The sequence below is a fragment of the Callospermophilus lateralis genome, chromosome 12 (genome assembly GCF_048772815.1).
Source record: "Callospermophilus lateralis isolate mCalLat2 chromosome 12, mCalLat2.hap1, whole genome shotgun sequence".
Lineage (NCBI taxonomy): Eukaryota > Metazoa > Chordata > Mammalia > Rodentia > Sciuridae > Callospermophilus > Callospermophilus lateralis.
The window spans coordinates 88,203,107-88,229,652 of NC_135316.1; the positions used below are offsets into that span (position 1 = coordinate 88,203,107).

Genomic DNA, 26,546 nt, shown 5'->3' on the forward strand with positions numbered 1-26,546 from the left:
AAATAGGAAAAGAAGAACTTAAATTATCACTATTTGCAGATGACATGATTCTATACCTAGCAGACCCAAAAGGGTCTACAAAGAAACTATTAGAGCTAATAAATGAATTCAGTAAAGTGGCAGGATATAAAATCAACACACATAAATCAAAGGCATTCCTGTATATCAGCGACAAATCCTCTGAAATGGAAATGAGGACAACCACTCCATTCACAATATCCCCCCAAAAAATAAAATACTTAGGAATCAACCTAACAAAAGAGGTGAAAGACTTATACAATGAAAACTACAGAACCCTAAAGAGAGAAATAGAAGAGGATCTTAGAAGATGGAAAAATATACCCTGTTCATGGATAGGCAGAACTAACATCATCAAAATGACAATATTACCAAAAGTTCTCTATAGGTTTAATGCAATACCAATCAAAATCCCAATGGCATTTCTTATAGAAATAGAGAAAGTAATCATGAAATTCATATGGAAAAATAAAAGACCCAGAATAGCAAAAACAATGCTAAGCAGGAAGGGTGAATCAGGCGGTATAGCGATACCAGACTTCAAACTATACTACAGAGCAATAGTAACAAAAACAGCATGGTACTGGTACCAAAACAGGCGGGTGGACCAATGGTACAGAATAGAGGACACAGAAACCAACCCACAAAACTACAACTATCTTATATTTGATAAAGGGGCTAAAAGCATGCAATGGAGGAAGGATAGCATCTTCAACAAATGGTGCTGGGAAAACTGGAAATCCATATGCAACAAAATGAAACTGAATCCCTTTCTCTCGCCATGCACTAAAGTTAACTCAAAATGGATCAAGGAGCTTGATATCAAATCAGAGACACGGCGTCTGATAGAAGAAAAAGTCGGCTACGATCTACATACTGTGGGGTCGGGCTCCAAATTCCTCAATAGGACACCCATAGCACAACAGTTAATAACTAGAATCAACAAATGGGACTTACTCAAACTAAAAAGTTTTTTCTCAGCAAAAGAAACAACAAGAGAGGTAAATAGGGAGCCTACATCCTGGGAACAAATCTTTACTCCTCACACTTCAGATAGAGCCCTAATATCCAGAGTATACAAAGAACTCAAAAAATTAGACAACAAGATAACAAATAACCCAATCAACAAATGGGCCAAAGACATGAACAGACACTTCTCAGAGGAAGACATACAATCAATCAACAAGTACATGAAAAAATGCTCACCATCCCTAGCAGTCAGAGAAATGCAAATCAAAACCACCCTAAGATACCATCTCACTCCAGTAAGATTGGCAGCCATTAGGAAGTCAAACAACAACAAGTGCTGGCGAGGATGTGGGGAAAAGGGTACACTTGTTCATTGTTGGTGGGACTGCAAATTGGTGCAGCCAATCTGGAAAGCAGTATGGAGATTTCTTGGAAAGTTGGGAATGGAACCACCATTTGACCCAACTATTCCCCTTCTCGGTCTATTCCCTAAAGACCTAAATAGAGCATGCTACAGGGACACTGCTACATCGATGTTCATAGCAGCACAGTTCACAATAGCAAGACTGTGGAACCAACCTAGATGCCCTTCAATAGACGAATGGATAAAAAAAATGTGGCATTTATACACAATGGAATATTACTCTGCATTAAGAAATGACAAAATCATAGAATTTGGAGGGAAATGGATGGCATTAGAGCAGATTATGCTGAGTGAAGCCAGCCAATCCCTAAAAAACAAATGCCAAATGTCTTCTTTGATATAAGGAGAGTAACTAAGAACAGAGTAGGGACGAAGAGCATGAGAAGAAGATTAACATTAAACAGGGACGAGAGGTGGGAGGGAAAGGGAGGGAGAAGGGAAATTGCATGGAAATGGAAGGAGACCCTCAGGGTTATACAAAATTACATACAAGAGGTAACGAGGGGAAAGGGAAAAATAATACAAGGGGGAGATATGAACTGCAGTAGAGTGGGTAGAGAGAGAAGAGGGGAGGGGAGGGGAGGGGAGGGGGGTAGTAACGGATAGGAAAGGCAGCAGAATACAACAGACCCTAGTATGGCAATATATAAATCAATGGAAGTGTAACTGATGTGATTCTGCAATTTGTAAACGGAGTAAAAATGGGAGTTCATAACCCACTTGAATCAAAGTGTGAAATATGATATATCAAGAACTATGTAATGTTTTGAACAACCAACAATAAAAAAAAATATAAAAAAAAAAAAAAAATGGATCATAGACTTAAATGTAAAGCTAAAATGTAAATGTAAAAAACAATTTAAAACCTAAAACTACATAATTTGTAGAAGAAAACACTTCTGATTTCAGATTGGCAGATTTTTTTTAGCTACAAAACCAAAAAGCATGTTTTATAAAAGAAAAATAGATAATTCTTTAAGATTAATAATTTCTGTTCTTCAAAAAACAAGCCACAGGGGGCTGAGGCTGTAGCTCAGTGGTAGAGTGCTTGTCTCGCATGTGGAAGGCACTGTGTTCAATCCTCAGCACCACATAAAAAATTTTAAAAAAAAATTTAAAAAAAGAACAAGCCACAGACTAGCAGAAAATATTCTCCAATTGCATATCTAGTAAAGGCTCATGTTCAGAAAAAATTCCTGGGCTGAAGGTGTAGTTCAGTGGTTGAATACTTGCTTAGCATGTGCAAGATTCTGGGTTCCATCCCCAGCACCTCAGTGTGTGTGTGTGTGGGGGGCTATCAAATCTCAATCATAAAGAGTACAAAGTTCACTTAGGCTGGAGGATACACTCTGGAGATCTATTGTATAGCATGGTGACTATAGTTAATAATAATGTATAAAATAAAATGTCAGCATTTGATTTGATGATGTATTTTCTCTTTTCTGAGCCATTGTAGGGATTCCTAATTTTTTAGTTTTATAGATAGGTGAAAAAATAAATAAAAATAAATAAATGTCAAAACGTTCATATTAAAAAACACATTAGAGCCTATTAAAAAACATATGGTGGCCTATGCCTCTAATCCCAGTGCCTCTGTAGTCTGAGGCAGGAGGATCGCGAGTTCAAAGCCAGTCTCAGCAAAAGCAAGGCGCTAAGCAACTCAGTGAGACCCTGTCTCTAAATAAAATACAAAACAGGGCTAGGGATGTAGCTTGGTGGTTGAGTGCCCTTGAGTTTAATCCCTGGTACGCCAAAAAAACCAAAACAAACAAACAAACAAACAAACACAGTAGCTGGACATGGTGGTGTACTCCTGTAGTCCCAGCTATAAGGACATTGAGGCAGGAGAGAATCACTTGGGTTCAGGAGTTTGATGACAGCCTGGGCAACATAGCAAGAGCCAAACACACACACTCCTCTACCTCCTTGGTCCTGGAGATTGAATCCAGGAGCACTCTACCACTGAGTTAATCCCCAGCTCTTTTTCTAAATTATCCTGTCTCAGTTTTCCCAAGTTGTTGAGATTATAAGAGTTCTTCACCACATCTGCCTGACATGAGCCAATCTCTTAAACAAAAACAAAAAACAGACATTTTATTTTGAAAATTTCTAAGAAAGTGGATTTTAAATGTTCTTTAACTATAGAAAAATAAGTATGTAAAGTGATGGATGTGTTAACCTGTTTGATTTAAATAAGTCCACAGTACCTCCCTATGTCAAAACATCATTGTCCTCCATGAATATATATAATTTTTGTCAATTTAAAAAACCTAGATAATAACAAAATAACTACATTAAAAAAGATTTGATTTGGAAAAAAAATGGGAATAGACACACCACCAAAGAAGTTAAGGTATGTCACAGAAGCATCTGAAAAAAATGCTTAAAATTATTAGCCAGTAGGATAATGCAAATTGAAAGCACAGTGAGACAGCACAGCTATTAGAATGGCTTATATTAAAGTCTCATACACAAAATATTGGTGAGGATGTGACATAACTGGAATTCCCATATGCTACTAGTGGGAATATAGAAGGATATAATCTCTTTGAAAACAATTTGGCACTTTCTTTAAAAGTTCCGCATATACCTATCATAGGACCTAGACATTCAACTCCTTGGTATTTACCTATGAGGATTGAAATAATATGTTAATACCAACACTTTTACACCAATGTTCACTGCAACTTTCATTGTAAGAGCAAAAATGGAAATAGCCCAAATGTCTGTTGATAGGTGAATAGATTAAAATATTGTACAATATCTACATAATGGATTTCTACTCAGCCATCAATTTTGGACAAATTCCTTCACAGAGTGAAGGAAGCAAAATCCCTCTCCCTGTAAAGAAAAAAAATTACTGTGTGATTTCATTTGTATGAACTTCTAGAAATTCAAGCTAATATATAATGACTGAAAACAAATTAGAGGTTGCTTGGGCTTGGGGGAGGGGAGGATTACAAAGGGTCATGTGTGAACTCTGGGGGGGTGAAAATCATCTTGAATGTGGTGATGGTTTTATATACACATGCTTATCAAATTGTATATTTAATGTGTATAATTTATCATGTTAATTATACTAACAAAATTATGTTTTTTACCAGGAAAGAGAGAGGGCTAGAGTTGTGGCTCAGTGGTAGATACTTGCCTAACACATGTGAGGCACTGGGTTCAATCCTCAGCACCACATAAAAGTAAACAAATAAATAAAGGTATAATGTCCATCTACAACTAAAATTTTAAAAATAAAGAGGAGAGAGAGAAAAAGAACACTAAAGAGTGCCACAGGAAAAGTTCTTCAATTCTCTGAGATTGTCTCAGATTACAAGGAAGAAAGATGGTTGAACCCATATTTACCTACTGCCTCTACCAAATAAGCCATTCAAATCACAGCAAAAGATGGTTTTAAAGATACAACATATATTTGCTAAGATGGTAGATCTCAAAAAAGATGATAAGTTTGTGAGCTGCTGGATAAGTTAGTTAGCTGGATTGTGGTATTCACTTTACAATGTATGTATACATTAAAATGTCATAAAGTATGCTAAAATATTTGTAGTTTTTGTCAATTATACTGCAATGAAGTTCTAAAAACATCCAAAACAAAGATATAAACATATAGAGATGTAGGAATAAAGAAGAAGAAAGTAAAATTTGGGAGCTTTGGACTGGGGGATGTAGCTTGGTGGTAGAGCACTTGTTTAACATGCTGAGGCTCTGGGTTCAATCCCAGCACCAAAAACAAACAACAACAACAACAAAACTTGAGAGCGTTAAAGCAGCCTGCTCTCTACTGCTGGACCCCAGAGTGTAAATTGCCAGCATCAGTTCCCAGCACATGGGCAGCAGGCAAGAGAGAGACACCTTCTCTGGAAAATCTGATCAGCTCATGAGAAAGGACCCAACCTCCAGAGACGATCAGGCAACAGGCCACATCATGTGCATAGAGCTTGCAAGAGGCACTTAGTGCTTCATTCTTGTATGTGAGCAGACTGCCAAGAATTGATGGCTGTTTGGGAAAAACATCCAGATACAGTAAAAGGAGAACAGAAAGTGAAGGGGAGAGAAGGAATTAGAGAACTAATTAGAAAAAACTCTTAACAGAGGGCTATGAGTTTCTAGATTGAAAAGGCCCGTTGAGTACCCAGCACAGCCGATGAAAACAGACTTTCAACAAGGCACAATATTTTGAAAATTTTAGTGCAATGGTTATAAAGAAAAGACTCTATGAGCATCCATAAAGAAAAAAGAATAGGCCCGGCGCAGTGGTGTACACCTGTAATCCCAGTTAGTTAGGGAGGCTGCGGAGGGCAATCGCAAGTTCAAGGCTGACCTCAACAGTTTAGTGAGGCTCTGTCTCAAAATAAAAAAATAAAAAGGACTTTGGGGTGCAGCTCAGTGGTAAAGCATCTCTGCGTTCAATCTCCAGTACCAAAAAAAAAAAAAAAAAAAAAAAAAAGAAAAGAAAAGAAAAGAAAAAAGAACAGCTTGTATACAAAAAATCAGTTTCTCAGTCACGCTAACCTCATTTCAAAAGCTTAAGAGCCACATGTGGCTAATCACTGCTATATCAGACAGCACGGGTATGAAACATTGCCATCAGTGCAGTTGATTCTGTTGAACCTCCCTGCTTTCCATACTTCTATTCTGATTTAAGGTAGACTTGCTTTCACAAAATCATATTTCCTACATGCTTTTATGTTGGTCAGTTTCCCCTGGTTATATTTTATCACTTTGTGCTAAGATAAAATATTTTCTTTTTAAGGTGTGCATGTATCAACATCCTTATTTTAATTTTGTTTTACAGCTATTTTCTCCATAATGATATTTGAGACTATTACCAATCAAGACCTGCCTGTGATTAAATGTGTTTTAATCACTCATAAGAACAATGATTCATCTGTTGAGAAGTCGTCATCCTATCCCATGGTAAAGTAATATTGAAATGATAGCTTTAGCTGTTTTTCTCTGGAGACTGTATTTTGTAAACTGTTGGCTAAATGAGCTTTCCTTCTGATGTATTTAGGTGTGTTATTCACTCACATCTGGCACAGCTGTGGCTTCTGTACTCCTAGCTACTTGGTACTCCATTTCATCACAGAATTGTGTTCTGGCTGGGGGCATAGCTCAGTGGACATGCTTGGTACACAAGATCCTCTGGGTTCAAGCTCCAGCACTGAGACCTCTGTGTGTGGGGGAGTGTTTGTGTATGTGTATGAAGATCCATGTTCTCTTTTTGGTGTGCATTCATAAAGGACACTGATACCAGAATGAAGAAGTAGTAAGTATTTTCCTTTCTCCTTAGAGAGAGTCCAGGCTTCTCGCGAAGCCTGAATCCCTAATTTCCCACCTCCAATTGGATATAGGATTTTTCCATTGATATATTAAAATCCACTTAGTAATTTATTTCATTTCTGTTTTCCCCACCTTCCACTTATCTTTTTTTTTTTTTTTTTTTTGTTCCAGGGATTGAACCCAGGGGCTCTTAATCTCTGAGCCATGTCCCCAGCCCTTTTTAATATTTTGTTTATTTAATATTTTGCTGAGTTGCTTAGGGCCTCGTTAAGTTGCTGTGCCTGCTTTTGAACTTGCAATCCTCCTGCTTCAGTTTCCCAAGCCACTGGGATTATAGGTGTGAGCCATAGCACCCAGCTTCTGTTTATACCCTTGTTCAGTTCCCAAGCCTAAAAGCTGAGAATCATTTTGGACTCCTCCCCACTCTTTCACATTCTGTCAGCTACCAAGACTAACTAATTCATTTTAATCACCTCATATTTGGTCTTTGCCACTTCCCTAGTTCACCCCTTCATTAACTCCCTCAGATTCACAAATCTTTTTTTTTTTTTTTTAATTTATCTTTATTTTATTTGTTTTGGGAATCTAACCCAGTGCTTCACGCATGCTAGGCAAGTGCTCTACCATTGAGCCACAACCCTGGCAGCCTCTTCCTGCTGCAGTCATCTCAGATATGGCTGCCAGACTAGTCTTCCTGAGGCCCAACTATGCCCCTCCATGGCCTGGCTCAGAACCGTCAGTGGTTTCTCATTACTTAGAGTGGGATCCAGATTACTTCCTAATCCGGCTCTGGCTCCTTCAAGTTCCAACCTTGTTTTTCATTATTCCTCTCTTTTATGCCATTCATCCAACATGATGGCTCCCACCCTCTCTTTCTAAAGTGAAAGAAACTGAAATGATCACAGACTGCAAAAATTATTTGCTATGAGAGTTTAAACTTCACTGTTATTTTTTTTTTCAGTATAGAAAAGTAGCTGTACACGTTTAGTGTTTTATAAAACACAATCTTAAAAACGAAAATCTAATGACAATCAGATTTGGTTCCTGGTAATAAATCCTGTGTTTGTTTGTTTATTTATTTATTTTGCAGTGCTGGGGATTGAACCCAGAACCTTAGCGCATGCTAGGCAAGCATTCTACCACTAAGTCACATCCCCAGCCCCTGTATTATTTTTTTAATATAGTGTAAATTATATTCTTATGCAATACTCAGGAATACATAAAAACCCACTAGTTTTTAGGCCACATTAAATAAATGACCATATAGATTTTAACTGCGGCAAAAATAAACGGTCTTTACAGTGCATTTTCATCTCATTGAAGTTAAATCTGTTCCTTTGGAATGTTTTCCCATTTAAATGTGAAGTAAATGTGTTAGAGTTTCAGTGGTTTTAAAAAAAAATGTTTTTATTTCTTCCACAGTTCAGTTTTCAGATGAGACATCTTTCTGGAAATCTCTAGTCCTACTACTTTTGAATAAACAAACACTCTTTAGTAGAATAAAAAAAAAAACTTGTGAATGCAATTCAAATAAATAAGCAAGCACATCTTCAGCTATATTTATGGAACCTAGAAGACAATTTTACTATTCTCATAACCCATTTAATTATTGTTTGAAACCTGAATATTTCCATCATTTATAATCTCTGGAATGATAGTTCTGAGAATCCCTTTTCATGACTGCTTGCAGACAGTCTAGACCAATTCTTACATATTCTTCACATTTGCTTTTAAGTAATAACTTACTAAAGACAACAAGCCCACATACCATCTGAGGAAATGTGCTGTTTTTCTTCCTGTGAACAGTGAGAGCAGGCAGGTGGTCTACCACAACTCTCAGGATGACCTCTTCTCACCAAATAGGTCATAAGTTCACTTACACCTCTCTTCCTCCAGGGTTAAAGTTAAAGCTGCATTTGGTCTCAAATTCTTTCTGTACAGAACTCTTGCCATTGTATCATGGTCGTGAGAAAACTTTAAAAAAAATTAAAAATCCCCAGTATCCTTTAAAGAAAGGCTTTCTGTTTGTGAAGACCCAAAATCACTGATTTTGAATCGCTGATTCCCACAGCATTGACTTTTGGGCAGGAACCCTGTACAAGCCAGTTCATTTTCTTTTTGTGCCATTTCATACCCCACTCTTCTAGAGATCTAGATTTGTTTTGTTTGTTCATTTGTCTGTGAGTTTTTTGGTTTTTTTTTTTTTTTGTAATGGAATTTCTTTTTCTTTCTTTCTTTTCTTTTCTTGTTTTTTTTCTAAGTATCAGGGATTGAACCCAGGGGCACTTAACCACTGAGTCACATCCCCAGCCCTTTTTATTTTTTTAATTTTGAGATAGGGTCTTGCTAAGTTGCTTAGAGCTAAATTGCTGGGGCTGGCTTTGAACTTGCAATCCTCCTGCCTCAGCCTCCTGAGTCATTGGGATTATAAGCATGTGTCACTGCACCCAGCCCTGTAATAGAATTTAGAAAAGGATGACATATTTTAATGTTTCTCTTTGTGATAGAACACCATATGTAGAGTCTCTGGACTTTTCACAGCTTGCCCAACTGTTTTAATTATGTAAGCAGCCAACTGTCTTAGGGATTTCTTAAGTAATGTCACGTCTTCATTAGAATTCCTTGTTCTAAGATGATCAATGAATTGATCCTCACCATTAATACAGAAGTTGTACTTTTTCTTTTTTTAACATTTAAGGTTTTAGATGCCACAGTCTCTTAAATACCAATGCCTCATGGGACTGTGCACCGTAGCCCAGGTGGGCACTGAGGACTTTGCCTGGTCTTCTAAACCATCCCTCAGGTTCTGGCTGGCAGGACTCAGGGCTATCCCAATGCTGTGGGCCTCTGGTGCCATACCACCTGTCTACTTTTATCATGTATTTTTTCTTTGCTATTCTCTCCTCTGAGGCCCTTAGATTTGTCTATTCAAAATGGCATCTATTTCTCATTTTGGTGGGGGGCGTGGTCCTGGGGATTGAATTCAGGGGCACTCGACCACTGTCCCTAGCTCTATTTTATATTTTATTAGAGATAGGGTCTCACTGAGTTGCTTAGGGCCTCACTAAGTTGCTGTGGCTGGCTTTGAACCCTTGATCCTCCTACTTTAGCCTCCCAAGACACTGGGATTACAGGCATGCGCCACTGTGTCCAGCTCCCATTTCTCATTTTTAACAATGGTTGATTTTGAAAGTATTTGAGATTTACAGAGAAGCTGCAGAAATAGTACTGGAAGAAGAATGGAGAGGTATTGGTTAAAGGGTGCAGAGTTTCAATTAGGAGGAATAAGTTCTGGAGATCTATTGTGCATCATGGTGACTAAATAATAATAAAGTGTTGTATTCTTAAAAAGTTCTATAAGAATGGATTTTAAATGTTCTCATCACAAAATCTGATAATAAGGATGTGAGATGCAAATGTTAATTGATTTAATAATTTCACATTGTGTGTATATGTATATTTGATATATAATTAATATATATACAATGACAAAACTTCACATTGTACACCATGTGTAAATAAACAGTTTTTCATTTGATGATATAAAAAAGCAGAAGAGAGCTGAGCACGGTGATACATGCCTGTGATCCCAGTGTCGTGGGAGACTGAGGCAGGAGGATTGCGAGTTCAAAGCCTGCCTCAGCAAAAACAAGGCACTAAGCAACTCAGTGAGACCCTGGCTCTAAATTTAAAAAAATACAAAATAAGGCTGGGGGTGTGGCTCAGTGGCTTAGTGCTTGTAAGTTCAACCCCTGGTACCCCCCCCACACACACACACACACAAAAAAAAAGGTAGAAGGGAGTTTTACTATACACATCATCCAGCTTCCCTGACCGTTCTTATTTTATGTAACCATAGTACAGTGATCAAAACCAGAAAACTAATAGTATGATGAGCCACATGCCTAATTTGAATTTCACCAGCCTTTTTACTATGGCTTTTCTATTCCCGGATCCCATCCAGCATCTCACAGGTGTCTTGTCTCTTTAGTCACCTTCAGTATGTGACAGTTCCTCAGTTTTGTCTTTCATGACCTTGACATTTTTGAAAAATACTGGACAATTATTTTACAGAACATCTCCCAATTCAGATCTGTGTGCTGTTTTCTCATAATGAGGTTGAAATTATGCGTTTTGGGCAAGAATTTCCCAGAAGTAATGTGTGTCCTTCCTAGTGTCCCATAACAGGCCTTATAGGAGATCATTGAGTCTCCTGACTAGCAACGTGGTCTCCATCACTAGATTGAGAAACTGTGCCACATTCCTCCACTGTGATGTTACTGTGTTTTCCCCCTAGTAGTTAATAAGGGTGTTGGGGAAGATGTAAATATCCTGTTTACCCTCCAATTTTTACCTACTAATTTTAGCACCCATTACTATGGTGTTTACCTGATGGTGATATTCTTTTTCTTTCATTTCCTCTATATTTATTAATTGAACTTATTTTGTGAAGAAGAGCTGTCCCTTCTCCCAACTTTTATTTACTTATATCATTATTTATTTAGATCACTATGGATTCATGGATGTTTATTTCATTCTGTCCTTATTTCATTACTATCCTTATTTATTTTGTTGCTCAAATAGTGCTGGCTTTGGCTACAGGGAGCTATTACAACTTGGTTCCTATGTCCTTTCAATGTGTCCCCATCTTTTTTCAAGTACTTACTTTTTTGGTACTACAAGATAGTTGAGGTTCATCTTGTATTTTTCTTGCCTCAGTCTTATAATTAATATTTCTCCAGGAAATAAGGAAACATTGGTTTCCTAAAGGATAGTATTTACTTTCTATTTATTTATTTATTTGTTTGTTTGTTTATTTATTTATTGAGGTGCTGGGGTTGGAACCTAAGTCACATGCATGCCAGGCAAGTAGGTATTCTACCACTGAGCTACAACCTCAACTCTAGAGTCTAGCATTTAGAAACTAAGATCCAGGCAGGATATGCTCATTACTACTGGAACGTCACTGCTTCTGAACTCTCAGCAGAGAGCTAGGAACTGTGTGTGTATATTCTCCCATAACTGGGCTATGTTTATTTCTATAATTTTTATCTGTACTCTCATTACAAGTTCATGCCAACAACTCCGATTTCAATACAGCATTGAAGAGTTCATTCTAGTTTACTCCTCTTTACTTTTTTGTTCCTGTTTCTATGAGAGTGAGAAACTTGGCTCTCATTACCTTTATTTATTTATTTATTCATTTCATCCTGGCACATAGATAAACTTGTTTCAGAATTGCTAATCAATATCCCTGTAAGTGACAGATGATGAGCTAGATGGAGTACAATATCTAGGTATAGTGCTTTCTTTCTTTCCTCTTATAGTATCTGAAGTATTATTTTCCAAGATTATTTAAGCTAGTTTCTTCCCTATCCCTGTCACTACAGTTTTGTAATTTATTTCTAATGCTATTGAATTAATTTGATTTGTATTCTATTTCGATGTTCCCTCCACATCCTTGTTGATTTTAATGATATGCACCTTTTTAGGATTTTGGTAACCTGGGCATATTTCCCCCAGATAATCTTATCTCCTCAGGTCACTCACATTCACCTCGATGACAATACCTTTGCTAATAACACCTGAAGTTGTACATATTGGATATGAGGGATTTAAAACAATTTTTTTAGGGGCTGGGGTTATAGCTCAGCAGCAGAGCACTTGCCTTGCACTTGTGAGGTACTAGGTCCAATCCTCAGCACCACATGAATAAATAAAATAAAGATATTGTGGGCTGGGGATGTGGCTCAAGCGGTAGCGTGCTTGCCTGGCATGCGTGCGGCCCGGGTTCGATCCTCAGCACCACGTACAAAGATGTTGTGTCCACCGAGAACTAAAAAAAAAATAAATATTAAAAAATTCTCTCTCTCTCTCTCTCCACCCCACTCTCTCTTTAAAAAAAAAAAAGATATTGTGTCTATCTTTAAAAATTTTTTTAAATTTATTTATTTATTCTAATTTGTTATACATGACAGCAGAATGCTTTTTAATTCATAGTACATATATAGAGCACAATTTTTCATTTCTCTGGTTGTACACAAAGTAGAGTCACACCATTTGGGTCTCTGTTTGAATAACTTTAATACTTATTTTTCTCCCTGAAAATGAACTTTCTCCCATGGAGGAGGTTTTTTTTTCATTTTGCAACCTTTTCTTCTCATTTTGTTTAATCACGCTGGAAAGTGCTTTCACTTGGGACTGGACTCTCTGCCCAGCAGATAGGCAGGTACTTCTCCCCATGAAGTCTTTTCACTGTTCTTTCATTTGGTTATTTCTTTTTGCATGCTTCTTGATATAAGTTCCCCCCATGCTGGGGATTGACTCCAGGGCCTTGCATAAGCTAAGCATGTGCTGTACCACTGAACTACACCACCAGCCCTGACAGCTTTTTCATTTGCATTTTCTCAGCATGACACTATGGAAGAGCTTAGCCCTCAGATCAAAAATTTTTGGATCTCTTTGAATGTTCATGAGCTTTTCAACTACTCTTCTTTCTCTTTTTCTCCTAATCCAAATTGTATTCATAGCGTTTACAGTGCAACTCAATATATTTATTTTGCATGGCCATTTGCAGGATTCAAAGAAACTTTCAAATTTCAGGTCTCAGAGAATGACGGGCTGATTTTGTACAGCTCAAAGTAGGAAAAGGCTACCTCTATACATCTCTTGTTTGTGTGTAAACTTTTATTCAGTTCTTTTCACCTCTTTCCTATCACGTTTTTGGTCCCATGTCTCTCAATTTTAGGAGTATTAGCCCTTTATTTGTAATATAAGCTGTGAATATTTTCTTCTAGTATGTCACCTGGTTTTCGCTCCTCTCATGTCCATCTTGTAAGCTCTTCGCTGTTGGACTTGGGTGAAGCATACCAATATCCCAGGGTGGAGGTCTCTCTCCTCTGAAGTTGGAAGAGTACTTGAATTTTTCTTTTAAAGTAGTTGGTATCTTTTTATGGAGCACATCATATTTCACCTGTGTTTTAGTCATTTCTTCCATGTAGACTCAAAACTCTTTAAGGACAAGATCAATGTTTCATTCTTTCTGATCTCAGTATCTAGCAGACTGTCTTGCACTTCTCAGATTTTAACTAAATGAATTTATTATCAGATCTTACTGAATAAGGGAACAATAAGAACAGAAATGTGACTTAAGATCAGTAGCAAAAGAGCTACCCCGTTCTTCACTTGAAGAAATTTTTATGTGTGTGTGTGCGCGTGATCGTGCACAGCATTCACATATGTTAAGAAGCTAAGAGAGGGGGTGTGTAGCAGCAGAACCTGCTACCACATCTCCTCTCAATATATCTTTATTATTTAAAGCAGACAATAAGTGTGGTTGTGGCAATGAGTCTATGGGGAAATCCACACTGAAAAGTCTGGTTTTTAAATTCCCTCTAACAGTCATGCTATTTTACCTTTGCTATGTTGATTCTTATCTACATATGATAATCATAAAAATATTTAAGTATGTATAATGGATTTTATAATTATGGTCTGTGTATTAGTTAGCTACGGCAGACATGGAAATTATACCAATTTGGTGACTTAAACAATAGAAATTTATTGTCTCACAGTTCTATAGGCTAGAAGTTCAAAAAGGTGTTGAGAGTTGGTTCCTTCTGAGGACTGTGATATGGAATCTCTTCCAGGTCTCTTTTTGGCTTGTAAGTAGAAGTCTTCATGCCCATATGGCATACTTCTATTGGTATATAGATTATTGGTATATAAATTATTGGTTTATGTGTATGTCTCCAAATCTCGTCTCAGACACCAGTAATATTGGATTAAGATCCATCCGAATGACCTCATTTTAATTTGATTGCCTCTGTAAAGACTTTGTCTCCAGATAACCCTGTCACATTCTGTGGTACTGAGGGCTAGGACTTCAGTGTATGAATTTTGGATAGGGTGGTCCAATTCAACCCACAACAGTCCATACAACCCTTTAGAAATTCAGCCTAACTTCACAAAAGAAGAAATATGAATGATTAAAAGATATATGAAAAAAGATTCAACTCTCTAGCAATTAATTAAAACTATGCCGAGATTCCCTCTCACTCTAGTCAGAATGGCAATTATCAAGAATACAAGTAACAATAAATGTTGGCTAGGAGCCACATGCAGTGGCGCACACCTGTAATTCCAGTGGTACATGCCTGTAATCCCAGTGGCTCGGGAGGCTGAGACAGGAGAGTTGCGAGTTCAAAGTCAGCCTCAGCAATGGCAAGGTGGTAAGCAACTCAGTGAGACCCTATCACTAAATCAAATACAAAAATAGGGATAGGAATATGGCTCAGTGGTCAAGTGCCCCTGAGTTCAATCCCAGGTACCCACCCCCCAAAAAAATGTTGGGGAGGATGTGGGAAAAAGGTACACTCATATATTGCTGGTGGCTCTGAAAATTGGTGCAATCACTATGGAAAGTACTATGGAGATTTGTTAGAAACTTGGAATGGAACCACTGTTTGACCCAGTTATCCCACTCCTTGATATACACCCAAAGGACGCAAAACCAGCATACTGTAGTGACACAGCCACATCAATGTTTATAGCAGCTCAATTCACAATAGCTAAGCTATGGAACCAACTAAGTGCCCTTCAATAGATGAATGGATAAAGAAAATGTGGTGCATATACACAATAGAATCTTACTTAGCCATAAAGAAGAATAAAATTATTACATTTGCTGGTAAATGGATGAACTGGAGAATATCATGCTAAGTGAAATAAACCAGTCCCAAAAAACCAAAGACCAAATATTCTCTCTGATATGTGGATACTAACACACAATAAGCTGTGGGTGAGGAATAGAAATTCATTGGATTAGACAAAGGGGAATGAAGGGAAGGGAGGGAGAATGGGAATAGAAAAGACAGCAGGATGAATCAGACATAATTTTCCCATGTTCATATTTGAATACACGACTGTGAAACTCCACATCATGTACAACTGCAAGAATGGGATCCTAATTAGGATGTTATACTCCAAGTATGTATAATATGTAAAAATATACCTACTTTCATATATATTAAAAAGAACAAATAAAACATAATAAAAATATAAAGCTCAAAATTTGATAAAAAATCAGCCTAAAGTTATTTTCTCTTGAGAGAATTATAAATAATAGGATTTTTCAGTCAGTGAGTAATATAGTCTCAGTGGGTCACAGCAGGCTTGGGTGTTATATGCAGAATGTCAATATGCATGTATTTGTTACAGGTTTCTTGCTAAGAAAAGGATGCATTAAACATAAAATTATTGTGAGTTCACATTGTTCCTTCTACAATGTAGGTACCAGAATCCCCAGAAGACCTGGGGTGTACCTTGAGGCCTGAGAGGACAGGGGCAGTGTATGAAGCTGCTACCGTGGAAGTAGATGTATCTTCATCCATCACGCTGCAAGTGTTGGTCAACATCCCGGGGAACATTTCCTGTCTCTGGGTCTTTAAACACAGTTCCCTGAATTGCCAGCCACACTTTGATTTATACAACAGGTAAGAGAGGCCAGATGCACAGTCACAAGTATTTTAGAAGTAATATTTTCTTGCATAGAACTTGATTCATTTGGAATTCCTCTTCAAATTTCTATTCATGTTGATGGGTGCAGTGGTGCATGCCTGTAATCCCAACAACTTGGGAGTCTGAGGTAGGAGGATCACAAGTTCAAAGGCAGCCTCAGCAACTTAGTGAGGCTCTAAGCAACTTAGGAAAACCTGTCTCAAAATAAAAAATAAAAAGGGCTCGGGATGTGACTCAGTGGTTGAGCACCCTTGGGTTCAATACCCAATACCCAAAAAAATGGACTGAGGCTATGGTTCAATAATAAAACTCCTTGGGTTTTATCCCCATTTAAAAAAAAAGTTTAAAAAGTTTCTATCCATGTCTATCTTATTTCCAATAAAATAATAAACTAAAGATAGAGCTAAGAATATGGATATCTGACATTATGTATGTCAAATCTCATAAGAGGTACAACAGAAAAAGTGAACCCTAATGTAAACTATGGACTTTAGTTAATAATAATGCATCAATATTGGTTTGTCAATTATAACAAATATGCCACACCTGTGTGACGTATTAATAATATAGGAAACTGTGTGACAAGAAGGACATATATGAGATTTCCTTGTACTTTCTACGCAATTATTTTTTAAATCAAAACTGCTCTAAAATTAAAATCTATTAATTTTAAAAAACCAAAGACCAAATATTCTCTCTGATATGTGGATGCTAAACATAAGAATTATATATGTATTACATATACAGGGAGAGAAAGATGGACTGGGGTGAGGAAAGAGGGCAATCAATGATTACTGAGTAGCTGGCAGAATGTGAAACAAATAGTGAAAAAAATATTTAGGATTTTTAAATGTGTCATTTTTTAAATTGACTATCAAATTAGAGATAAAAAGTTAGAAAATTTTCATTTCATTCCAGTTAATGTAGTAAGAAACTTCTTTCTTGGAAATGCTTGGGGATAGAACATTTGGTTTTATCTATTTTGTTCCATAATATAAGATGAATTATGTGATAGCCACAAAATGTTTTAGTAAGACATTGATCTGTCTGTAAGGAACATTGGTCTCATTATCCAGAAGAATAGATCTTATCCAAACCTCTAATTCTTTGCTGAACACCGTACCCTGCTGCCCTCCTCCTATAGGAGAAGGACAAGGGGCACAGGGGATTTATATGCCAATTAATAATTCTAAGACTGCCATTTGGATGCTCCAATAGCTATAGAGAAAATGCTGTCTTTCTAAGAACAATGCAGAAAACAGTACCCAGTACCCAAATGGCCAGAGATGGGTGTCATGCCCCTGGATGAGATGTTGGAGAATTTCTCTGTGACTGATACAAACTGGATTTTTTTTTTTTTTTTGTCCTTTAATGTCAAATAAACTCTTGTGCAATTATCAGGACGGTGGGTATAATTCTTAATATTAATTCTAAATCTTAGAGCACATTCATTTTCCTTTCCTCTTTTGAGATTGTATATACTCACTTCTGTTTTTCAGTTACTTTTTACCTTGGGGTTAAACCAAAGCAGCCTTCTATTAAGAATTTTGGCTTAGTGGTTGGGAACATAGCTAAGTGGTAGAGCACTTACCTAGCATGCAAGGCCCTGGGTTCAATCTCCAATGCTAAAAAAAAAAAAAAAAAAGAAAAGAAAAGAAAAAATGGGTAGGGGAGGGGCTTAAAGAAATGTTCTGCCACAAAAGTTCTCACCAGATTGAGACCAAAAAACAAAAGTAACAAGGTAGGGTTACTTCACTCAGTAGAGCTCACGTTCTCGCTCTAAGGCAGGCAGCCAGCTTGTTAACTAAAGTCATAATTGCCCTGTAGGTTAGTTTACTTAGTACCAAAACATATTTTCGTGACTTTATTTTTTAAATGTTTTTTTGTTGTTGTTGATGGACTCAATACCTTTATTTTGTTTATTTATTTTTATGTGGTGCTGAGGACCAAACCCAGTGCCTCACACATGCTAGGTAAGTGCTCTACCACTGAGCTACAGCCCAAGCCCTGTGACTTTTTCATAGTAGAGAATTATAAAAATTATATCTGGACTCGCTCGTAGGCAGAACACTTCTAGGTCTTCACAGATGACCACTGGGGGTGCAGTAACTCAGTGATAAAGCCACTTGCCTGCCATGCATGAAGTCCTGGGTTTCATCCCCAGCACCAAAATTTTTTTTTAATTAATTTTTATTGTTGGTTGCTCAAAACATTACATAGTTCTTGATATATCATATTTCACACTTTGATTCAAGTGGGATATGAACTCCCATTTTTACCCCGTATACAGATTACAGAATCACATCAGTTGCACATCCATTGATTTACATATTGACATACTAGTGTCTGTTGTATTCTGCTGCCTTTCCTATCCTCTACTATCCCCCCTCCCCCCACCAAAATTTTTTTTTAAAAAAGTTCACAAATGATAAGGAGAGTAAGTTGTTCAAAGAAAGATAGCCCATCAACAAAATCAATCTGCAGATGCAAATCAAGTGTATGTCCTACTCGTTTACTATCTATGGGTGCAAGCCACAGGAGTTCTTTAATTGTTCCTGCGTGTCCTAAAGCAAGGCTTCTCAAATGCTGCTTGCTGTTGGATTGCCTGGGGTGGTTGTTAAAATGCAGATTCTGATCCAGTAGGTCTGAAAGGGGGCTGAGATTCTGCATCTTTGTCATGCACGCACCCCCAACAGATGCTAACATTGTTGGAAAAAGACCATACTTTGAGTTGTAAGAATTTAAAGGTCAGAAAGTATCAGCTGGGTGCTGTGGCGCATGCCTATGATCCCAGCGACCCAGGAGGCTGAGTCAGGAGGATCACAAGTTTGAGGCCAGCCTGGGTAACTTAGCAAGACCCTGTCTGAAAATAAAAAAGGCTGGAGTTGTAACTCAGTGGTAAAGTGCCCCTGGGTTCAATCCATAGTACCACAAAAAGTGGTCCATGGTCATTGTGAAAATGACAGAGACCCAAGCTGGAGAATACCTACTTTTTATTCAGAGTGAAGCTACCAATTACACAATATTGTTTACAGTGAGTATAAGAAGTAAGTTCAGTTTGCTACTAGGCATTCCCAACATTCAAGTAAATAAACAAAAATCACAAAGTGTAAATTTAAATCTACACCATTCAATAAACTACTAGAGAGCACTAAAAGAGAATAGGTATTGCTAAATCCACATCAAAAGTATCTCTTTGAAGGGAAGACCCTTGGCCAAATTGACCTTTACTAATGATCTGAAAAGTTAACCATACTGACACTTAGGAATTGTTCTGCTTCTATGTTGTATGTTGGTGAAATTACTTCTTCATAGGAAAATGCTTCATGTCAGATTTACGCAAATTCTTTCAGTTAGAGAGAGAGGGCCCACACCAGAAGAATGTTCTTTATCCCAGGGTATCTCATTTGTACAGCCATCAGGCTCTGCCCTTGAGGAACTGAAGCTGGTGACCAGGTGACCAGGCAAACAGGATCATGGAAGGTGCTTTGTCATGGAAGGGACACCAAAGCACATGTGCCCCTAAGGCTCTGCAATTTTGAATGGGAAATTTCCCTCCAAGGGGCTCAGGAAACATGAGCTGATGGCTAGGATGGAGCTCACTCACTTTCAGGGGTGAGAAGTCACTGCCATATTATAATGGTCAGGCTGAATGTTGGGCACAGGCAAAAACTGTTCTCCACTAAGCAGCCCTCTGTGCCACAGTCATAGGGAGCCATCAACCCACCTTCTGACTCAGTATGAAATTTTGTTTTTAGTTTCACACCTTTGCCAAAGTAACCAGTTCTCTTTCCTGTTTTACAGAGGAGTTATTTCCATGGTCATTGTGAAAATGACAGAGACCCAAGCTGGAGAATACCTACTTTTTATTCAGAGTGAAGCTACCAATTACACAATATTGTTTACAGTGAGTATAAGAAGTAAGTCCAGTTTGCTACTAGGCATTCCTAGTATTTCAGAAGTAGTTTAGAAACCATTTGATTTAAAAAAATTTTTTTTAATTTTTTACTGGTGCATTATAATTATATATAATATGGGATTCATTGTTACATATATATACTTGTACACAATATGAAACCCATTTGTTTTTGACCCATGACTCAAGATATAATATTCAGGCTTCTCTCAATATGTAGTTGAGTTGATTGAATTTTGTTCCTTTCTCCACATAATCTACTGAGAACTGAGAAGCTCCCATGTTCCTATGGACTCTCAGAATGTGAATGCTCTTTGAAGACCTAGGACATAACTCTATTCAGGGGTCCTCATTTTTTTTTCTTTCAGTAAACAAATGGATGAAAAACTATTGTGACCTTGGAATTAGAAGTCTTGGGTTCTAATTCCAGTTCCAAAACTGCTCCTTTTGGCAGGTGACTAAATCTTCTTTGAGCCTGAATTTCCTTATCTGTAAAAAGAGGATAAAAGTATATATCTCACAAGATTGTAAGGTCTTAGCAAGATCCAATAGAACTTAAAAAAAAAAAAAACATTTATTTATTTGTTTTAGTTTTAGGTGGACACAATACCTTTACTCTACTTTTTTGTGTGGTACTGAGTATCGAACCCAGTGCCATGCATGCTAGGCAAGCGCTCTATCTCTGAGCCACAACCCCAGCCCCCCAATAGAACTTTTGATATGATGAAAATGTTCTGTCTAATATGGTAGCTGCTGGCCATATGTGGCTGTTAAATACTTTAAAATGTCCCTAGTGTGACTGGGGAGACAGTTTCAATTGCATTTAATTTTAATTAATTAAAATTTTAATTTAAAGCCATATGTGGCTAATGGTTACTGTATTGGACAGTACAGGTCTATACAAATGCTGGGCTATGCAAACTGTACAGAACAATCCAAATGTCCTTACCCAGGGAGACAGCTATGTTGGATCACCGCCTCCATCTGCTTTCTGGCATCTCATTTTGTCCCCATTAAGCACAGACCTAGCATTTGCACAAACTTAATGCTGTGCACACTGAATGCACTGTTTTACTTTACGTGACTGATAAAAGTAACTGTGGTAACATAGTTCATGTGTCTCTAGGGGGCCAGGGCACTGCTCCACAAATTCTGGGTTAATGCCACTTTAAATTAGCTTTCCTGGTGACACATTGGTGCAGTTTGCCAGGCTTCCTTCTTTCTTGTCAGTGACTCTACACAAAGCTGGGGTGTGGTGCCTGTATGCCCAGCCCATAAGGGCACTGGCTCAGGAATGGCCACAATCACCCTTTGCTCAGGGTGTTCTACCTGTATCACTTCAGATGCTCACGATGACCAACACCTGCACGTAGATGTGAAAATAGGCACTCTTGAGACATGATAATGGTCACAGCTAAATTCCAATTTAAGCCAGGTCTACACTTTTCACTCTATGCTGCACTGGGCCTTGTGTGTGAGACTGTGGCCTTGCAGTCAGAGATACTGACAACAGAAAGTGCTTCACATTCCCGGAAAGGTCATGGTTCTGGGTCATGGTACAACGGTGGGGTGTTAGGTTCCAAAGTTAGTTCCCAAGGCAAAAATCAGGTAAAGTCAAAATTTGAAAATCCCTTCAATTACTCTGAAACTAGTGAGACCATAGTGCTAGAAAAGCAAAATCAAGAATTACCTTTGATTTTAGATCTTGATTCATGAGCTTCTCTACTTCCTTATTCCCCTTCTTTGGACACTATGCGCTCCAGGCTGGAAGAGGATAAGAAATTCTTGCTCTCTCTTTTTGTCGAGGGCATATAATTATGTAAGGGAAGTGGGCATCTGCTGTGGCCCTATTATATTTAGATTTACAGTGTAAAAATATAGTAACAATCGATCAATTAAATTAGAAATTTTTAAAAAGTATTCTGCTAAGTGGTGGGGTTCAAAACAAAAACAAAAACTGGTGGGAGTGACTTGGCAATAGTCAGTGTGAAAGAGACAATCACAAGCTCTGTGTTAACTAAGAGTGTCGCATGGTTGCTAAAATAGTAAACTTGAACCTTGGCAGTATATGTGAAAATATATTGTCTAGCCCAAGGAAATAGATTATTATTTTCAGTTCTGCATTTTTTTTCAGATAAATATGGATAAAACACAGCAAAAAAAAAAATAGTGAAGAATTTGGAACTCCTTAAATTAGAAGCAGCTCAGGGAATTGGGGATGTTTGGCATAGAGAAGGAAATATTTTGAGGAGTAGCAATTGATTATAGTGAAATATAGAGGAAATAATTCTGGGATTTTGAGTCAGGAAACCTAGGCTAACTAGTTAAAATGCCTTGGGTGGTAATTATCTCTCTTGACCTCAGTTTTTATTTTAAATATTTGAAGTACTACCATGTAGAAGCAAAGCTAGACTTAAAAAAAAAATTGCTGTAGAGGGTAAAATTGGGACCCAACATTAGAAATTATAGGGATGAAAAGTAAAAACCACCACAACATAGGAAAGGTACTTACCGTTCACAGTCAACAAAAGATTAATGTTCATAATATGTAATGATCTTCTGTAAATCAGTAAGAAGCAAAGCAAAACAAAACCCAGTAGAAAATGAACAAAAATGACAAATGGTCATTTTATTTCTAGAATATGAAACTGAAATGGTCAATAAATACGTGTTAAAAGATAAACTTAGGCATTAAAATTTTAAGAGTTTGAATAGACAGTGATTCATGAATTGGGCAAGTGGTGGGTTCCATTAAGGAGTTGTGAGGGCAAAATTTTTACAAAACATTCACCGAAGCAAGACAAAGAAGAGATTTGATAGGTTAAAGTGGAAAGTCCCCAGTTAGAGGTTAGTTGGCAGTTTTAATTTGGCTAATTTTCTAGGTAGAGGTTGCTTGGCGGTTTCTAATTGGTTACACTTAAGTTCGTTGTGCTGTTTCCACAGAGCTGGGTTTGGTTTGATTATGTAGGAACCCAGGGCACTGGAGCCATCTCAGTACAATGGCCTTCCACTGAATTATTTTAATACACAGTAAATTAATTATTAAATTAAGACCACAATGAGATACTGTTTTATACCCTCTAGATCACTGAAAATTAAGAAGTCTTGGTAAGTATACAGAGAATAGGAACTGTTGAATAAGCATTAACTAATATAACCACTTTGGAAAACTAATTTTCATTATGTTTAAGATTGAACATGCTCATATATTTAAATCAGCAGTTCCACTCCTGGGTTGTATTATTAAAGGAAATGTTACACACATGTTTTGGTAGAAATGCATGGAGTATTTAAAAAACTGGAAACAAATATCCACTGCAAGAAAATGAAAAACACAGATGGTGATTTACTTACAAGTGGAATGCTATAGAGCTGTAAACAAAAACAAAAACAACAAAGGATAGCATGCAAAACCATGGCTGAATCTTAAGAAATAAGGTTGGGCTGGGCATGGAGGTGCGCTGAAGGCTGAGGCAGGAGGATTATGAGTTCAAAGCCAGCCTCAGCAATTTAACAAGCCCTAAGCAACTTAGTGAGACCCTGTCTCAAAATAAAATATAAAATGAGCTGGGGATGTGGCTCAGAGGTTAATTGCCCCTGTGTTTAGTTCCTGGTACAAAAAAAAAAAAGTTGGATGAAAAAAATAAAGTTGTAGAAGCAATATACTGAGTGATACAATATTTTGAAGCTCAAGAACAAGACAAATTAATATATTGTTTGGGGACACATATTTTTGTGGTAAATCTATTTTCTGAAGTGCAGGAATAATAAGTACAAAATTCAGGATAAGTGTTACCTAGGGTTGAGAGGTAGGGAGAAGCATAAAATTAGGTTAAAATGTATTTATTAATATTCAAATTACTAAATTAGGTCAGGGGTCCAGGAGGATTTGTTAAAATCATTATGCTTCACAATTTACATGTCATATATTCCTCTATTTATATATACACATATATATCAGAAGATACATCCTATTCCTTCATATATGCATGCATACACACATATATCAATGCATTGCATTTTATTTTTTTTATTTTTTTTTTTTAGAGAGAGAGAGAGAGAGAGAGAGAGAATTTTATTATTTATTTTTTAGTTATTGGCGGGCACAACATCTTTGTCTGTATGTGGTGCTGAGGATCGAACCTGGGCCGCACGCATGCCAGGCGAGCGCGCTACCGCTTGAGCCACATCCGCAGCCCCTGCATTGCATTTTAAATTGAAATTTGTTATAAGAAATTAAGTCTAGGGAAGGTTTTATTTTCATTTTTTAAAAAAAGTTGGTTAAAAATAAAAGAAAGAAAATGATCGGCTTTGGCGGGGTAGTGAACTCCAGTTCCTAGAAAAGTCCAAGTAAGAGTGGAAAAGTTTATATGTGGAGCATGGTTGGGAGTGGAGGATGGGTAGTGTGTGTGGGTGTGTGTGTGTTGTGTGATGAACAGCCTCTAAATTCTTCCAATTCTAACTCTATTCTACTCATATTTTTACATTTCTACATTATAATATATTTATACCTTGGTGTAGATGAAATTATGGGAAGAAAGTTGAGGGTTTTTTGTTTTGTTTTGTTTTTTGTTTTGGTTCTAGGGATTGAACTCAGGGGCACTCAACCACTGAGCCACATCCCCAGCCCTATTTTGTGTTTTATTTAGAGACAGGGTCTCACTGAGTTGGTTAGTACCTCGCTTTTGCTGAGGCTGGCTTTGAGCCACTGCGCCCTGCTAGAATGTTGAATTTTAAGCTGTATGTTAAATAAAGGGTTTAAGCTGTATATTATTCGTGCTAGTTTCCCTTTTTTATGCACATCAATATTTCCAGTGTCACATGACTTTACCCCTCCTACTTTAGTTATCTGTGGATTTGTGAATGCCCAAAGAAATTGACCAAGAGGATTCTTGTTAAAGTTGACATTGCTGCTATAGTTGGTTTTAATATATTGCCTGGGTGTGGGGGGAATGTATACTGCTACAGTATAAAGTATTAACTTTTCTTAATGATGCAGAATTTTTTGAGGGGTCTGCTAAGACAATGATTTTTAAAAATATCAATAAAAATGTTAATAAGTATTAATATGTTAATAATTTATGATGCTGTAGATACACTGCTTTACACATTAAGAAGACCTTACTTTAGAAAAATGGAAAATCAGGATGCCCTGGTCTGTATATCTGAAAGTGTTCCAGAACCGATCGTGGAATGGGTGTTCTGTGATTCACAGGGTGAAAGGTATGAGATGTGAAAAGATAACTGCTATGATTATTAATTTTTGATCTTTTTCTAATGTAGTTGACATCGCACTGTATTAAAAATCGAGTGTATCTCCATTTCAACAGAAAACTTTGACTCCTTAAATGTACAGAATGAATAGTACGGGCCTCACAAGGGGGACGGGGGGATTTTTTTTTTTTTTTTGGTAAAGAGGATTTTGAGGTCTGCTCACATCAACTGCAGGCTCCTCCCTGTCATCATACTCCATGAGTTATGGTATTGTTAAGTTATGGTATTGTTGATTCCTAGAGTATCTGGTTGGGGGAAAAAGATATTGGTTTTAAAATATAATCTCTTATAAGTAAGAAATTTGTGGTCATTTTTTGTTCTGGAAATGTAGTTTAATATAATTGTTTAAAGATCAAGAATCTAAAGCCAGAGAACCTGGCTTTGAACCCTGGTTTGCCTGCTAACTCTGTAGCCTTGGACAAGTTATTTGGGCTTTATTTGAAGAAAGAAATGTTAACAAGTCTCATACAGAATGATGATGATGATTAAATGAGTTGATTACTCATGAAGCACATAGAACAGTTTCTGGCAGATACAAATAAAGAGTAAATGTTTACTTTTCTTTTTCCATATGTGCCATCACTAAGCTCTTCGTAAGCAAGAATTCATGAGGTTTGAAGTTGAAGTCTACTAGTCGAAGTCTACTGAACCATTTTTTGTTGAAAAATGGGAGAAAATAGAAAGAGAAAAAGAAAAAAAGCCAGGTTCCCAAATGATATGAATGTGATCTCAAATTTTAGAAGTACAAAAAAAGATTCTTGAAACATACATATGTACATTATATACAGAGAAAAAAGATTGATAAGATACATATCAATATGATAACAGTTGTTATCCCAGAGTGATAGGATTGGATAACTTTATATTCTTTTCTTTGGGTTTTTCAGTATTATCCAACATTCATACAATGTTCTGTTATTATTGTCTTGTAATTAAAAATAACTCAAGGAAAGCTACACAAAGAAAAGAGTAACTTGATTCTAGGGATGAAGAGAAGAGTGATGCTTCACAGATTCCAAAACCCTTTATCTGCTTTGGGAAAAGCCTGGGTTAGGGAAACGCTGTTGGGGAACCAAAGTCCACTTTGTGCCGAGGCCGGAGACAGTGTTACTCTGTGGACTACTGAGATGG

General features: G+C 37.2%; 1 protein-coding gene across 1 annotated transcript in view; it reads left to right on the forward strand.

Annotated features, from left to right (window-relative positions):
- Positions 1-5,960: 5,960 nt before the first annotated feature.
- The window catches only part of Flt3 (fms related receptor tyrosine kinase 3), a 65,275-nt gene continuing 44,689 nt past the window's right edge, over positions 5,961-26,546 (forward strand). The window contains exons 1-5 of the mRNA XM_076872257.1: positions 5,961-5,994; positions 6,219-6,340; positions 15,998-16,200; positions 20,030-20,145; positions 25,235-25,364. Of these exons, the coding sequence (XP_076728372.1) occupies positions 5,961-5,994; positions 6,219-6,340; positions 15,998-16,200; positions 20,030-20,145; positions 25,235-25,364 (605 nt within the window). The remainder of the gene's footprint in view (positions 5,995-6,218; positions 6,341-15,997; positions 16,201-20,029; positions 20,146-25,234; positions 25,365-26,546) is intronic.